The 16,578-nt window shown below is 43.5% G+C and overlaps 1 protein-coding gene across 4 annotated transcripts in view; it reads right to left on the bottom strand.

The window, feature by feature from the left end:
• The window catches only part of asph (aspartate beta-hydroxylase), a 30,884-nt gene that overhangs the window by 7,664 nt on the left and 6,642 nt on the right, over positions 1-16,578 (bottom strand). The window contains exons 1-9 of one of the 4 annotated variants that reach the window (XM_034105332.2): positions 14,942-15,153; positions 13,484-13,642; positions 12,538-12,582; positions 11,144-11,212; positions 3,947-4,036; positions 1,577-1,642; positions 1,185-1,273; positions 979-1,044; positions 36-876 (exon numbers count right to left, since the gene is read on the bottom strand). In XM_034105332.2, the coding sequence (XP_033961223.1) occupies positions 36-876; positions 979-1,044; positions 1,185-1,273; positions 1,577-1,642; positions 3,947-4,036; positions 11,144-11,212; positions 12,538-12,582; positions 13,484-13,642; positions 14,942-15,026 (1,510 nt within the window). In that variant the 5' untranslated portion in view covers positions 15,027-15,153. Of the gene's footprint in view, positions 1-35; positions 877-978; positions 1,045-1,184; positions 1,274-1,576; positions 1,643-3,946; positions 4,037-11,143; positions 11,213-12,537; positions 12,583-13,483; positions 13,643-14,941; positions 15,154-16,578 lie in introns of those variants that run through there. The other 3 variants (XM_034105333.2, XM_034105334.2, XM_034105335.2) reach the window with 3 other exon arrangements.

Here is a 16,578-nt window from a genome sequence, read left to right as displayed (position 1 = left end):
GGATGTCTTGACAGTATCAAATACTCCTGCTTTACCTGGCTCTGTTTGCTCTTCTTCTACTTCTTCTGGAGCAGCCTCTGCGTCTGCCTCCTCTTCCTCCGCCTCTTCTGATGGTGCTGCCGCCTCTTCCTCCACAGCTTCTTCTGATGGTGCTGTCGCCTCTTCCTCCGCCTCTTCCTCCGCCTCTTCCTCCGCCTCTTCCGATGGGGCTGCCTCCTCTTCCTCCGCCTCTTCCTCCACAGCTTCTTCTGATGATGCTCCCTCTCCTTCCTCCACAGCTTCTTCTGATGGTGCTGCCTCCTCTTCCTCCGCCTCTTCCTCCACAGCTTCTTCTGATGGTGCTGCCTCCTCTTCAACAGCTTCTTCTAGAGGTGCTGCCTTCTCTTCCTCCGCCTCTTCTGATGGTGCTGCCTCCACAGCTTCTTCTGATGGTGCTGCCTCCTCTTCAACAGCTTCTTCTAGAGGTGCTGCCTCCTCTTCAACAGCTTCTTCTAGAGGTGCTGCCTCCTCTTCCTCTGTAGGTGCTGCCTCCTCTTCCTTGGCTAAATCCTCAACAGCTTCTTCTGCAGACTCCTCTAAAGGTGCTGCCTCTTCCTCAGCGGGCTCTTCAGCAGCTTCATCTTCTTCAGCAGGCTCCTCAACAGCTTCCTCTTCAACTTCTGATGCCACCTGTTCAGCAGCAGCCTCTTCCTCGGCGTCTTCAAATGCAGCCTCCACCTCTGCCACAGGTTCCTCCACAGCCTCTTCAGCGGCCTCCTCTTCCTCCTCCTCCTCCTCCTCCTCCCCAGCTGGTTCTGTTTCCGTTTCCTCTTCAGCTGCTGCCTCCTCTTCTTGCTGGTCTGCCATCATCTCTTCCACCTCCTCCACCAGTTCAGCCTGGATCAAGCAATATTGTCAAAGAATGTTTATTTTATCTGTTAGAAAAACATCAGCATATATCTGTCAATCAGGGATGGAACACAAATGATAGCTACAGACCTCAGGGGCCTCCTCTTCCACAGCAGGAAGCTCCTCCTCTAGCACCTCTGGATCTTCCTCAATAACCTGAAAACATAATCATCCCCCGAATGCCATTAACAGGTTGTAGTGACCAGACTACATAGGAGTATGATATAGAACTGATTACCTGAAGGGCCACACTAATCACTAAACCTTTTATAAAATAAGACTTGGCCTGTACCAACCTCCTCAGCCTCCTCAGCCTCCTCAGCCTCGGGTTCCAGTTCAGCCTCTGGTTCAGGTTCCACCTCGGGTGCTTCCTCTGGTTCAGGCTCTGGAGGAGGATAAGAGGGTAGGAGAGATTTACACACGTCACAGTTCAAGCCCAGCCTTCATTCTGAAAATGTTTCTCACTGCCTAATGCTTCCTTCCACACCTGGATCTAAAACTCAATGATTATAGAGTTCCCAAAGACGATACTTCATGCAAACGATATCAAGAAAAGAGAACAGAATATTCCATCTATTCTCTCGTGAAAACACACATATATATCTGCTTTTTTTAACTGCCTGAATTGAGGGATGATTTTCTAACTCTTGTCACATGCAAACATTAGCACCCATTCACACTGAGGTACCTGCTGGAGGTGCAGAGGTGTCCTCAGCGACAGCAGCTTCAACTACATCCACAGGCTCAAAAACAGCTGTGGAGAGGGGGCGGATATGTTACGTTATGTCCGATCAAACTCAACGCTCAAGAGTGGTCCTTTATTGGCCACATGTCACTGAATGGAAATGACAATACATTTAATAACATGGGAGATGTTTCAAGATCATCAATAATCGATATACAACAAGGGAAGCTTTAACAGCCAACATCTCAGTAGAACTGTAAACATGTCATCTAACAGCATATCTTTTTGCTAGACACAACCCACCGGGACATCATTTAACTTCTTCTCTACCCTACATTGCCAGAGCACAGCATTTGTGCTGGTATCCATATGTGTTCAGTGTTATGCTGCGTTCACACCGGACGCGATGCGAATATTCTTATTGTAAGTCGCTTTGGATAAAAGCGTCAGCTAAATGCAATGTAATGTAACGCTTCTGCCTATTCACTTTGAATGGGGTGACGTCACGATTCGCCGAACTGCATTGTGGGAGCAAAGCGTAGCTTCTATCGCGGTGATCGCTGCAAAAGTAGAGCAATGTTCTACTTTTCGACGGACGAGTCAGCCAATCGAATCATATGCCAGTACAAGCTCTAGCCAATCAAACCGCGTGCTTGTGTGTCTGGGGCGGGAGATTCATGTGATTGGTTGTTGGTCGAGTTTCAGCCCCCGCCGGCAAGCGACAACGCACGCCGCCATGTGTAGGGGCTGTTGGTGCGTTCACACCGGACGCAATGCGAATATTCGCTTCGCTCGAAAGCTCGAGTTTCACCGTGGCTGCCAGCTGTGTTTACTTGCGTCATTCAAACAAGACGCGCTGGCTCGGGAGCTACAACTACAACAAAATGAACATTTTACCGTGATTAAATTGAAATACACGTTACTAAATGATGCCGAAGTAACAACATACTGATACCGGTTAGTAAAAACCATGAATTAATGCTTGACAAGTCTGCAGCCAGACGGCGGGCGAAAAACCTTTTAAAATGCTTGTTTTCTGAATGGAGATTGGGTCGACCAGGCTAAGCTAACGTTGTATCAGTAGCGTGGCGTGGGGAAAAAATTAGGGGAAGCCAATATTACCTCCTTTCTTTTGGGTCGGGGGTGTGGTGGTCAATGTAATAACGTAACCAGATGAGTTACCCGGTATCATTTTACACACATTTGTATCATACAGATGCAGGACTTACACACGCCTGTTATCTAACAGACAGGTCCGCACGCACTCTCCAGCTGAAACTCTAATAAGCATTCATTCACAACTAAATCAGGAGACCTTTAACATTTTACGTCCGACTCGCTCCTTTTTTTCCCTCGCTGTACACAGCTCCAGTTTGGGCATTGGCCTGTCATCAGATTGTATTTGTTGTTGCTGCTGTAGCGGAAGTTTAGTACAATTATTTTTGATTAAACACTCCAAATCTCCACCCTCCATAATTGCACTTGCTTCAGTTGCTTGCTACTTTCTAACGGCGGTGAGAGTGGTGCAGTGACACTATCGATTAGATTTATGATTCGAAAATTATAAAAGTAGGGTAGACATGTGGATATTATCCGGCTGAACAAAACATGCATTTATCTAACAGGTTCGTTTTCCACTGACCTTATTTCGAGCTATTTTCCAAAATCCTATGGAGAAATCTCGTTGCTTTTTTGTCGAGGGAACCCGAGCGCAGCTTACTTCCGGGTTTTAGGACGCGTCACTGCAACACTAAGTTGATGCGATTTGATTGGATTGTGAGGCAAGGGAAGCCAGCCGCCTCTGGCTTCCCTTGGCATGGCCCTGACTAAGCTAACGTTGTATATGCTCACTCCACACTCATAAAAACGGCCTACAGACATAAATAAACCAGCGACTGTATTCACCATGACACAGACAGTCTGTGGTTTGTTCTTGTTTAACTTTTGTAGTTTCTGAACAGATATGAGGAGCTGTGATCTCTGTGTGCTAACTGCTAAGAGCTAATGGCTGAGATCCTCACCGCTGATTGGCTTTCGCGAGAACGCGTCACGTGAATTTGACGCCCAGGTTGAAAAAAATGGAACTCTCGCGTTTGACGCGGCCCCCTTCAATCGCCTCAATCGCGTCGCGTCCACCGCTTCATGCGCGCCGTCGGAGCGAATTCACGTCTGATCGTGTCTCTGCATTGACTTTACATGTAATCGCGCCGCCCGCAAACATTGCATCGCGTCCGGTGTGAACGTAGCATTAGAGATAACAGATACTGATGAGCCAGCCATGCTGTTGAAACCTGTCACCATGCAACACCTGTGACCATGTCCTATCAACATTTTCCTGTGAGGAACATTAAGTATAAAGAACATGTGAGGTACCTGGTGGGGCGAATTCAGCTTCCGGAATCTTCACTGGGGCGGCAGCTTCTTCGCTACGGGTGGTTATCACCACAGCCTTCTCTTTCAGCCCTACATGAGATCAATCAATGTTTATTTATATAGCCCAATATCACAAATGTTACATTTGTCTCAGTGGACTTCAGTTTGTACAGAATATCAGTATGACAATACGACACCCTCTGTCCTTAGAGCCTCACATCGTACAAGGAAAAACTTCCAGAGAAAACCCAGTTTAAAGGAGAAAATGGGAGAAACCTCAGGGAGAGCAACAGAGGAGGGATCCCTCTCCCAGGACGGACAGACGTGCAATAGATGCCGTGTGTAAATCGAAGAGATAATACATTTTACAGCGTAGGTAGACCAAATGTTTGGAAATGCATGTGTCTATAATAAGAAGATGAATCCACGAGGATGTCAACAATTTTGTGGGAGCCATCAGGGAAGTAGTATGGTGAGTCAGGCAGGACAGCAGAGACTGGTTCAAAGATGAATGCACATGTTGCTGCCACAATATACATGTACATTATAGACACAGGATACATAGCCATAAGAGAGTCTTCGGTCCTACTGAAAACATATCAGATCATATTAATTATAGGGATGCACCGATACATTGGCCAGACATCGGTATCGGCCGATGTTCGCCTTATTTACTGCCATCGGCAAAGGAGGTGACATTCACCGATGGCAGTCGATGATGCTTTTGTTATTTTCTTGCGCGTTACGTCATAACATCTGCGGCACCCGTAGTTCGTTTATATATAACAAATACAAATAAAAAACATGTCGGCAGTGGGGGACTATTTCACTGTTTCACCCAGAGATCCACGATTTGCAGTGTTCCGTTGACACGGCCCGCGTATAATAAACGGGGCGCTCTCTTTTCCTCTCTCCCGACAGTATCCGTCTCATGTAGCTGGCTGATCCAGTAATGAGTGATCCGACAGTAAAGAATAAATATATTCATAACTACTGTAGGTAGATTCAGAGGTAGATAAAATAGCTAGGTGGGATACAGGTCTAACTCTAAAGGTGTTTTGCTCCACTCACCGGTCCCCTCACAGTGGGCAGAGCTGCAGCTGATCCGCTGCGTACTTTCTAAACAGCGTACTATGATGTTATAATAACGAACTTGCTCAGCCTTTGAAACTGAAACGATTTTGCGAGAATTTATTTTTCCTGGCAGAAAGTGGAATAACAGTGAAAACAAAATTACATTAAAACATCGGTATTGGCCAAATTGTTATTCTTAACATCGGCCAAGAAATGTAGCATCGGTACATCCCCAATTAATTATTAATTCATCTGGATTTAAATATGCCACATGTATGATGGTGATACACACTTATGAAGAAGAAACAAAATAGTGGGACATGTGGTGTATCAGAGAGGAACTTGTACAGGACCTTAGAAGAACCTTCGGAAGCTTCTCAATAGGACACTGGGTTCCTTAAGCTGACAGAATCTAGTTTAATCAGACATCTCATGAACTCAGTAGTTATTATAATAGGCTTAGGCTCAACGTTTGTGTTGCATTTCAACAGTTATTTTGATTGCCTAAACTGGCTGTTGGCCTTAGGTCATGCGGGTCCATAGTTTCCCAACATGCACTCCAGCGATTCCACAGACAGAAGCTTGGAGCTCACATTAGAAAGGAAGCACTTTCAGGGATCAGAAAACTTTATTGACAAAATAAAATAAAACATAATTGGTTATGAACATAAATCCCCCTACATTTAGAAAAGCTCAAAATGTAATCATCATTAGAACTACAGATCATACTGAAAAAAAATGTCAGTGCTTGTTTTTTGCATTATGCAGTTTCTATCCTATCCCATTCGTTTTTACCAACCCTTTAACAAAAAGTACAGACCAAAACAAATAAAAATAAAACTAGTACTTATTCCCAAATAATTCCCCAAACGTGTAGCAACTGTGCCAGCTCACTACAGCCTATTTATTCTTTGTTAAAGGTTATTGCAGTCCCTTAAAAGTCACTCCCGCTAGTCTATTGACCAACACAAGCCTTTTTAGCTAGAAAAGTACTTTGTTTAAGCTTTTAAACAAAGGATCTTATGCACAGCTCTGGCATCATTTGAAACATGTATAGTGCCAATAACAGTGTTTCGACCACCATATCATCGCTCTTCATTTCTGGCCTTTCTGGCAGATTTCTCAGCTTTGCTCCCCTTCCGTTTGTCTTTGGCATTCTCTCTCCCTCTCAACTTGTCTTCGTCCTGTGCCTTCTTTACCTCCCCATTCCTCTCGGATTTCTCCTCTTTCTCCTCCTTGATTTCCTCATCCACTTGTTTTGCTTTTTCCTTCCTTAGTTTCTCCAGAGCCTTCTTCATCTCTTCTTTCTCCATATTCTCCTCTTCCTCTTGCAGTCTCGTTGCAACTCGTTCCTTCACTCTGGCTCTTATTTTGTCTCTCCCTAGCTCCAGCTTCTTCTCCTCCTCCTCCTCCTCCTCCTCCTCCTCTTTGGCCAGGAGCTGTCTGACCTCAGCCAGAGCCAGCTTGGCGATCTTCTTGGCCTCCACACGTTCGTGGATGATGGTCAGCTGCTGCTTCAGAGCCTCACGAAGCTTCCTGCCCACATCCTTAGTTGGATTGGATTCTGGGAATGGATGGGCAACAAATTGTTGGATGTTCACCACTTCCAGACTGACCAAGACCATGCTCAAAGTCACTCAGTTATTGAAAAACAGGCATGTGCAGAACCAGAAATCAGTTCATTCCATCCCGTTGTGTTCACCTCCAAGCAGTGAGTAGACTTCTACATCACACTGGTATGTTACTCGCAAAATCGGATTTGCACCGGTTTGTTAACAATATGACCAACATTAATGAACTGAAGACAAACCCATGTTTACCCTAGTGGTGTTCTAACCAGACATTAAGTCAATCATCACTTGAGAAATGGGGTTAATCACTCCATGATTATGAACGTGCTTTGTGAGAGGTTGGATCTCAGTCCATTAGTGTGGCCCAGTGTAAGAGCACATGCTGCAGGAGGATACCTCGCTCTGATCCCGCCCCGGCTGCTGCTCCTCCAGCTTTCTCGTCTGATGTTGCAAACAAACAAAACGTTACAACACGGATAGTCTCCAGGTTAGACCTTTGTGGTGGTCACACAGTTTGTAGAGATCAGTCCATTAACACAAGTCGCCACCAGTTGCACAATAAAGCATACTTCAGCCTCGAGCTGACGCAAACCACACTGATTCTGTCGCAGAAGCCACTGTTGTTATGTCGTCTTAACTTGGCCATACATCAAGGAGATAAACTCAACCTCAGCTGTGCAGACTCTGACGACCGCATGGTATAGTCCTTTTTCATAGGATGCCTCAGTTCTATCATAAAGCAGTCATGGCAATTACCAGGACCAAGAATTGTGTTAATAATATGAACTATGGTTCACATGAAAAGGACAGTCAGCAGCTCACCTAAGCCTCGAGACGATGCTCTCACTGTCAGCGTTAAAGAAAAGTACATGTGCTGTTTCTGTGCCATGAAGGAGCGCACAGTTCATGTGCTTATCATCGTCCTTATAAATACTTTATTTAGAAGCTTGTTCTTTTGTTATAAAAGGAATGGGTTAGGGTCTTGTTAGAGTGGATATGGAATTATGTTTGTCACTCATCTTCCAGTGTTTGTTTTTGTGCATCAATAGCATCATGTAGATGATTCTTTAGAAAAGCTGTAGCTCGAATCCAGAGCAGGAAGAAGCTGTTTCTTAATCAGAGTTCTTCCATGCACTCAACAGCCATCAAGTTCATTACACACCCACCCTGTGTCGTGACAGCGTGACGCTTAATGGATCAAACATGCCTCTCCTCTCTCGTTGTTCACACAGAACAGAAACCAACTGGAGGGGTACCAATAGAACACGAGTGTATTCTACTTGTGCACAGCCACAAACAAGTTGGCTTCATGACTGATAACTATTGTAGGAGTAGGACATGTGCATTATATGTAAAAAGGAAGAATGGAACCAAGGGATCTAAATCAAATCAACATTGTGACTAGTCAGAGAGAAACGAGAGGAGGTACGTTTCAGGCATACGTTAGGCAGCGTGGGAATTAAGACATGGTAAGAAAAGCACATGAAATTAAAAACATTTACAATGGCTTGGTACCATTTTGTGGAATGCAGAATGGCCCTAAAATGTAATCACTTTTTAAAATTCTATGGCATGCCAATGTCTGCCATTTAAAAAAATAAGTTATATATGCTGTTATCTAGCAGAGTATTGGCATAAGACAAATATGAAGCTTGACTATATTACAAAAAAAACGTTGTGCCATTTATGAGTCCAAGGCCCCTATTTCCCTCCTGGAATAAGCCTGCATACTCAACCTTGACTTTTAAAATAGATTGTATCAATGACTTGTGGCAGAGAACCATCACTATAAACACTAGTCCACCTCCAGATGTTGGCCGGAGGTCAGTTTATAAATCCAATGTGTTCTCATCCAGACATCCGAGGGCAGGCTGAGGATGTGTTCATTGCATGCAGCAATAGGAGAAAGGGACAGTGGCGCAGCTGTCCAAGTGGAAATTGCATTCAATGTTTTTAATAGTTTCAACCCATTTGTGCCAAAGAAATATATGTTCTAAAAAACAGTGTTCCTGAGTATCGTGTCCATATCCCAGCACAGGGTCAACATCATAGAGAACTCCTTTAGAAAAGGGCATTCACTCTCAACACTGCTGATACAAGAATGCAGCTCGTTTGTCAAATTTGACAATATCTTTTTTTTTTTTTTTTTTAAACCTTGCATTGGTTGAGCTTACAACACAATGTTGGACTGGACATTCATATCTAAAGAGACTAGATTGGTCAAGTTTCCAAAACTCTAAAGTCAGCAGGGAAATGATTTTGTCGATGTCTTGGGCTGTTGGCACCGAGCATAAACGGGCTGTTGCAGTTGAGTCGAGGCTATTGGTTGTGTAAGCCGACTATGACAATCTTCTGGCCCTGATATCCATTATCATGGGCTTCTCTTTTTCTGACCCCCCGGTCATCTTCGTCCTCCTCCTCGTCCTCCTCCTGTGCCTCGTAGAGTCCTCCTGAGGCACGGTGCTCCTCCTGCTCCTCCAGGTGTTCCAGGGGGTTTATCAGACCGTACAGGAAAGTGAAGAAACTGTTTAACCAATCAGAGCCGCCCTCTTCCACTTCTTCTAACCAATCCAGAACCTCCGATTCCCCCTGACCATCACTGGTCAGGCCTACGCAAACAAAAGGGGAGGTGGGGGGGATGTGTGGATGGAGGGTAGAGTTTGTGGGCACAACGTTTGGAAGTGTGATGGAAAGGAAGTGGAATAAACTTTAGAACAAAATAAAAATGGCAGGAAAATATATGGGGGAAAAGACATGTAATGATATAATGTCAGAGGGGAGGTGGAAAAGAAACAAGAGGAGAAGGTAAGAGAAGTTTTAGGCGTATGTTAGGCAGCGAGGGAGCTAACAAGCAGCTGGGTCTAGCTGACGACACATCACTGGTCAAATTAACTGACAAACTGACTAAATGTACTCTTATGAATACGGAAGTTCAGCTCACACTCTTTATCATGTGGAGACAGCCTACAAATCATAGACAGGTTCACTTAGCTAAAAATGTACTTTTACTGTACAGCCACGTGTGTACCAGCCATTGCCATAAGTGTGAGTTATTACACAGATTTCCTATGGTTCTATAACAAGTGTTTTTAAATGTATGGAGGGACGGGCTCATACACAAGACAAAGAAGAGGAAACAAAAGGTTTCAAAATAAATGTGAACAAAAGAGAATATATGTATTGGAGCATGCATAACAATGCCATGAAGCAAGCTGTGAGATTGAAGTGTTTACAAATTGGTAGAGCTTATTAGTGTAGGGGTGGTATGGATGATGGATTGCTGGAGGGATAGAAAGGCTGGAAGTGGGCGGGGCTTAAGTTCCACCTTTTGCCTAGAATGAGAATAACTGACAAAACAGAGCAAAAGCTGGAATGCAAGTACCTCCGAAAGGGAAGAGTCAAGCAAAGATTCCTGCGCGTAATGATAGCATTCTAAATGTTTCTTTAAGAGTAATAGTTAGTTGTACACAAAGTGTTGTCTGTACATTCAAATATAGCCTAGGACACGTGTGAGATGTAAAGACTGAGACAAAAACAAACTGATTCTCATGCCTGACTAGAGAGCCAGAGGAAAGAGAGAAGTATACAAGGCACAACATATTCATATTAAATAGTGGTACAGTTTTATATTCTATGCAGTTCAACATGTTGACTCTTCTATTGGAATGAAGTCATTTGCATACAGCTCTGGTCCAACATGTTAAGCTAGTGTACAGCACTCAGTATGTTGGAGTCATGTCAACTGAACGCAGGAATGTGTCATGCAGCAGGCACCACGTGGGGACTCCCAGTACCCAGGACACGCTGAGACCTACACTTCATCTTCTCCTAGTCGTCTTCACGTGCCATGAATTATACACAATGACAATTAGCCAGAGGAACTCATTAGGTACATGTGAGGAAACCGTTAGCCATACACTCCTCAGGTGGCCTTCATTTAGCTTTAGTTAGAAAGGGGACAGGGGCACCGGCCTTCTAGCTTTAAGAATCTTACACCAATTTGGACTTTAGAGACATTCAAAGTGGGTTCATTAAGATAACAAAGCAGTTACAGAAACACGCAACCCTGCACTTTTAATTGAACTATTCACATCTTAAACTGCACTGTAACTTTTAATGTTTCTTTTATTATCTTTTCTTTTTAATGACTGATTTTAAATGCCATTTTCTTAATGTCTCGTTTTTTGTAAAGCACTATGAATTGCCTTGTGTTGAAAGGTGCTATATAAATAAACGTGCCTTGCACAGAGGTACCGAGGTAGGAAGGATTTGAGGAGTTGGCTTTTCATCGATGAGATGTTCTCTGATACCTGCCAGCTTTTTAGTAGTCAGTCATGCTAGGCAAACCCAAATGGCTGTTACATGTAATTAAGGAACATCATGTGGCCAGCAATGCTCAAGCTAGTATGTTCCGCTTGCACGATGACTGGGGTCGTGCACCTCGTCCCATAATGCCCTGAGCGGCTCCAGGTGCTGGAGACAGATCCCACTAATGCAAAGCACTGATCGTAAACACCAACATTAGTTGTAAATTAGAGATGAATCAACTTGCCTAGCAGAACTTTAGCATCCTCGACATCAAAATCACCATCGCCATCTGTATCGTATGCGACCAGTTTACCTACAGCGGTAACAAACACATTTAGACTTAGTTTGAAAAATCAAGACACAGCTTTACTATACATTGACATGCACCATTCCACACAGACAGACACGCAAAGACATGCACCAAGCTTATCTTAACTCCAGCATCAGTCATTAAACCACATTCTGTGTGGCTGTGCTCTGTTTCAATGGGCATATCAGCAAAGGTTACAAGCAGCTTGGTGAATGTCTTTAAATGTGCGGGGGATCAAGATGTAGTGACAGAGGGTACTAAACCAGAGGCAACAGAAAGGGGGTCATGCTAGACATGTCTGAGAGTAAACAGAAAGCAATATGACACTGTTGGATATAAACAGTGTGTTATAGAGCGGTGCAGGGACGGCCTGGACAACTTCTGTAGTCCTGTTCAGCCACTTGGTAACAACCATCGTCTTTCAGACACGTCAACTCTTCAGAAGTCACCTGTGGGGTCACTGCTGAGGGATTTAATGGTGTAGAACAAAACGTGACCCGTCTCTTCAATGTGTCTCGACCACAGACCTGATTTACAGCTATTTTCCAAAATCCTATGGAGAAATCCCATTGGCTCTGAGACCAGGGAACAGGAAGTAAAATGCTAACTCACTTCCTGGTTTAGGACTCGTTCCTGCACCACTCTATGAAGAGCTGAAACAGAAGCCCTGGATCTAAAGCAGTAACTGACAAATGGCTAGTTTAAGATCCATGCAGTAGATTGTCACCCAGCTGAACGTGTGGGCGTCTAAACCATACATTTCATTATTTTCTTTAATTGTCATTCTCTTTATTATATTACTGTCAGGCACAAAGAAAAGTTAGTTTAATATAAATAGTCATCAATAACTCCATTTCAAAACAATTCTTAAGAGAATGGTACATCTTTAACATTTATTATACCTCCAATTGTGATGTTGCGTAAGTGACAAACATAACATGTGCGATAGGCGCACCCTACAGGACAGGGATAGGACTTTCCTCTCCAATTGTCTTTACAGCTACTAATAAATACTCTAACATGTACATAACACGAAGCTCAGATCCATGGCAGCCACATTGTCGTCACTTCAATTGGTTTCTAATGTAGACCCTCAACCTTTTATGACTGGCCTCGTCTAAGAATACTTCAACACAATAGACCTGTGAAGAGTTCCTTTGCTACCAGCCAGCATAAACTAACACTGTTGAAAAGGAGCGTCTTCATTTTTAGATCCAGGGCTCTGAGAAGTGTGTAAGGGAGTGAGGACAATCATTTAGAGGATATTCAACACAGACAACAATCATTCATGTAAATACGGGTAATAGAAATATGTCAGTGATTTTTACCTTGCAAGGCTTCAGACAGGTTAATTTGTAAGCCCTTAGCCTTGTCTGCATGCAACAAAAAAAAAACATACATATTGGAGCCTTAGCTAGATTAAGAAATAAGACACAAGAGATCAATAATTCACAAATAAATAATTGAAAACTGAAAATTAATAATTAAGGATGCCGATTAGTGAGACAGTATCCTGTGATAAGAAATGACAGACATGCATCCACCGCAGAAATCAGGAAATATGAGGTTTTAATTGATGGTCCACACGCTAAAGACCTGAGGGATAACAGTGTTTGGTGTTTCTGCAATGGTGCTATTAATGTTACCATGCAACTGTTATCAAATTAAACAAAACTTTGCAATCATAAGATGAAAATGGCGATGTTATATAAGCTATGACATGTATATGCCCACGTGTATTCAAAGACTAAACTAACATTGACTGGTGTTCGACCAATTTCTTTCTTCACTTGCTATCATTTTTCAGACAGATTTGAGAACCAGTTTCATAAATCCGGTGTATTGAAGTAGACTAATGTCAGGTTGGGAATGACTGCTCAGTGTTTCTCACAGAAATAGATCCTTTCAGCTGGCAGCTGACGAAGGGTGGGGGTTGAGGATCGGATAAGCACTTTAGCGACACAAAAACACTCTAGTAGGAGGTCAAACGTTCACACGCCTATGCACAGAGCTGCACAGGCGTGTGAACGACTGTACATGTGTAGAACACTGTTGGAAACACTGCTTGTTATGTGACAATGGTGAATCATAGTCAGACTGGTTCTTATTCAGACCGTGACGGATGCACATGTTTGTAGACAGACCTGTAAGTGAGGGGAGAGAAATGCCAGAGGACTTGCTGCCACACCTTTTCAGCATGAGGTGTGAGATATTACAGAAAGACACTGTCAGCTACTCTTGAACACACACACTTGTGAGGCAGCCAATACTCACCGAGGACTCCCTGATAGTCGACCAGATCAAAGTAGACCACAGCTACCGAGGTCCACACACCCAGCAGGGCCAGGACAATGAACCAGGTGAAGCAGCTGCTGCTGGACCCAGAGTCGGCCTTCTTCCCATTCTTATTGGCTGATGAGCTTTTGGTAGCCTCTGCAACCAAAAGCCAGTAGATGATGTCAGGGTCACATTTAAACTCAAAGTCATGCAGTACATTCAAGATAACGTCACAAATCCCTCGCGCGTGTTAGTGTGCACATCTTCAGATAAACAGTTTTTAAATGTTTAAGTTGGCAGCCAATGTTAGTTGCATCAGAGGGAACACTACCAATTATATAAAAGGCTCGATGTTTTACCAAAAATAAACCTGTTAAAATAAATATATTGTTAATCTGGGATGAGCTTGATTGGTTAACCTGTGCGCCGCCATCTCTCGACCTTTTTCCCACCATAATTGTTAAAACCCTTCCTTGCTTTCAAACAGGAGGAGAACTAACCAAGCTTAGGTGGAGAGACCTGGTGGACTATAAGGGAAGTGTTACATTCAAACGTGGCTTGTCTATAAGGAATCATCATGTCATCACCTGCATCTGCAATAATGCATCAGAACTGGCTTGAGGGAAAGGCTATGAGGTGATGGAAACATAACAAAGCCAAAACAACTTGTCCCATGGGTGCTGAAGTCCCACAATGCAAATGTGAAAAAGACAGCAGCAAAGAGAATGAACAGGTGTTGGAGTCTGTTACATGGAGCGAGGTCGAGCGTTATGCAACAGACTTCAACACGTAGCTCACAGTACTTGGCATAGCAGTTGTAACATTGCAGTTTAACCTCAGTCTGACAAACGCATACAGCGAGATCATAGTTAGAGTAAGACTTTAGTAATTGTATTGTTAAGATTAAAGTTCACAAAAGAAACCCAAAATAGAGTTGGAATATTGAATCTTAAATTCATATTGGGGAATCTGTATGCGTCATCTGACCTAGAGTCGGCTGAGAATATAAATCAGACTGGCTTCCTCACTTTATCACAAACATCTTTCTGCTTTAGAACACATAAGTAGAGGGACTCTGGTATTTTGCATTAACACATTAACACTTCTTTATTATTCCATCATTACAATTAAAGTTCATCAAAAATAATACGATCAGATGGACCCATAAGTAATGTACAACATGTACAATTTGAAAGCATACTACTTAAATATCATAACTAACCTAAATGTTAACCCATTATTTGGTTACATATTACCATCCAAATATTGTGTAGTCTACTGACTAATACCCACTGGGCTAAAGAGACAGACGTCCACATGAGAAAGTTCAAGTTAAAACGGCAATATGTTCCTAACTGAATCCATCAACTATAACCAACCGCCAGGCCCCCCCACATTGAACTTCAGCCATCGAAGAAACCTCCTTAGAAGCCCTTGAACAAAAGTTGCCCTCACCTTGCGTTACCCCAGCTATCAACGTGGGGATCGCCGTGACAACAGGAGATGTAACTGACTCAAGCAGGATGGCAGGATCCCCCATCACTGCACACTAACTGAATAAACGCAAACTGGCAGCAAAGACAGCTAACAGCTCTGCGTCGTCTTCTCTCTGTCTGACTGCCTTTCTTTCTCCTGCTCATCTGTCAGTTATCCCTGTACTCGTCACTTTTTTCTATGAGCCCAATTCAGCTCTGGAGGTCAAAGTCAGCTATATATAGTGCTGTTGGACCAGCTGGCCCTGACAAAAAGGGAGGGAGGGACAGGCTGCCCAGCACCAGAACTTTTTACAGTCAAATAAAACCAAATAAATTGATTTCCAGTTCTACCTAGGAATGTCACCGTCAGTATATCAGTTCTAACGGTACGTCCACACAGCAGCTTCAGAAGAATCTTCCACCGCTTCTCTGCCCATTGACTTTGAATGGGGATGACGTCACTTTGCCTCGCTTTTTGCCGAACTGCATTGTGGGGGAGCGAAGCGAAGATTTCCAGGATTCAAAAGTTGAGCAATGTTCAACTTTTGAAGCTGAGCTGGAAGCGTCAGCCAATCAAATCACGTTTATGCAAATCTGACAGAAGCGCTAGCCAATCAAACCGCGTGTAAGCAGGGAGAACCAGACCGCAGTTAATTTCCTCATATTCCAAACGAGAAATTACGGTAGCAAATCACCCGGTTCTTTACGACCAGAACTATTAACGGGATACAAACCAGAGGACAGTGGGTGAAACTGGTAGGTGTTCGCCTGTTTGTAGAGTGTATATATATATATATATATATATATATATATATATATATATATATATTAGGGCTGTCAGTCGATTCAAATATTTAATCGCATGATTGTAGTTAATCGCACATTTTTTATCTGTTCTAAATGTACCTTAGAGGAATATTTTTCAAGTTTTTAATCTTATCAACATATGAGTGGACAAATATGCTTTATGCTAATGTTTATTATCATTTGAACAATGACAAATAATTCTCATGAATATTAAACACAACAACCTGGAACCTCTCTAATACAATAGTGTGTGTGTGTGTGTGTGTGTGTGTGTGTGTGTGTGTGTGTGTGTGTGTGTGTGTGTGTGTGTGTGTGTGTGTGCGTGTGTGTATGTGTGTGCTGGATCGTTGGAGCTATGTGCAACTCAAGGCATATGCTCGAACGGGAGCTGTCTGGACGCTGCAATCATGTTGCACTATCCGTGCTGAGTGTGCTGACTTTTCGTACAATGTCCCGTTGTCTGGCTGCCTGCATAAAGTCAAGTGTACTTATTGTAAGTCGCTTTGGATAAAAGCGTCAGCTAAATGCAATGTAATGTAATGTAAAAGTGCTCAGCGCAGTTGTGGCGAAAAGTCGCTCCTCTGTTTTCATTTAAACAGCTCCTTATATCCGTTAGCGCAGCTAGCTAGCACCAGATGCTAACAACAACAATGCACGTAAGGTCTCTCTCTCGCTCAGGCCACACATACACACACCCTCCCGGTCCTCCAAATAGCCAGTCGGTGCCTGCCGGTGAGCGTGGAAGTGTGGTCTGCCGCAAGCGGGCAGCAGGAGCGGGGCTGTCAGCATTAGCTTGTAGATGGTATTTTA

The sequence above is a fragment of the Pseudochaenichthys georgianus genome, chromosome 17 (genome assembly GCF_902827115.2).
Source record: "Pseudochaenichthys georgianus chromosome 17, fPseGeo1.2, whole genome shotgun sequence".
In the NCBI taxonomy this organism is placed as follows: domain Eukaryota; kingdom Metazoa; phylum Chordata; class Actinopteri; order Perciformes; family Channichthyidae; genus Pseudochaenichthys; species Pseudochaenichthys georgianus.
Note: the sequence above shows the minus strand (reverse complement) of the source record. Positions and strands in the feature narration are given on the sequence as shown.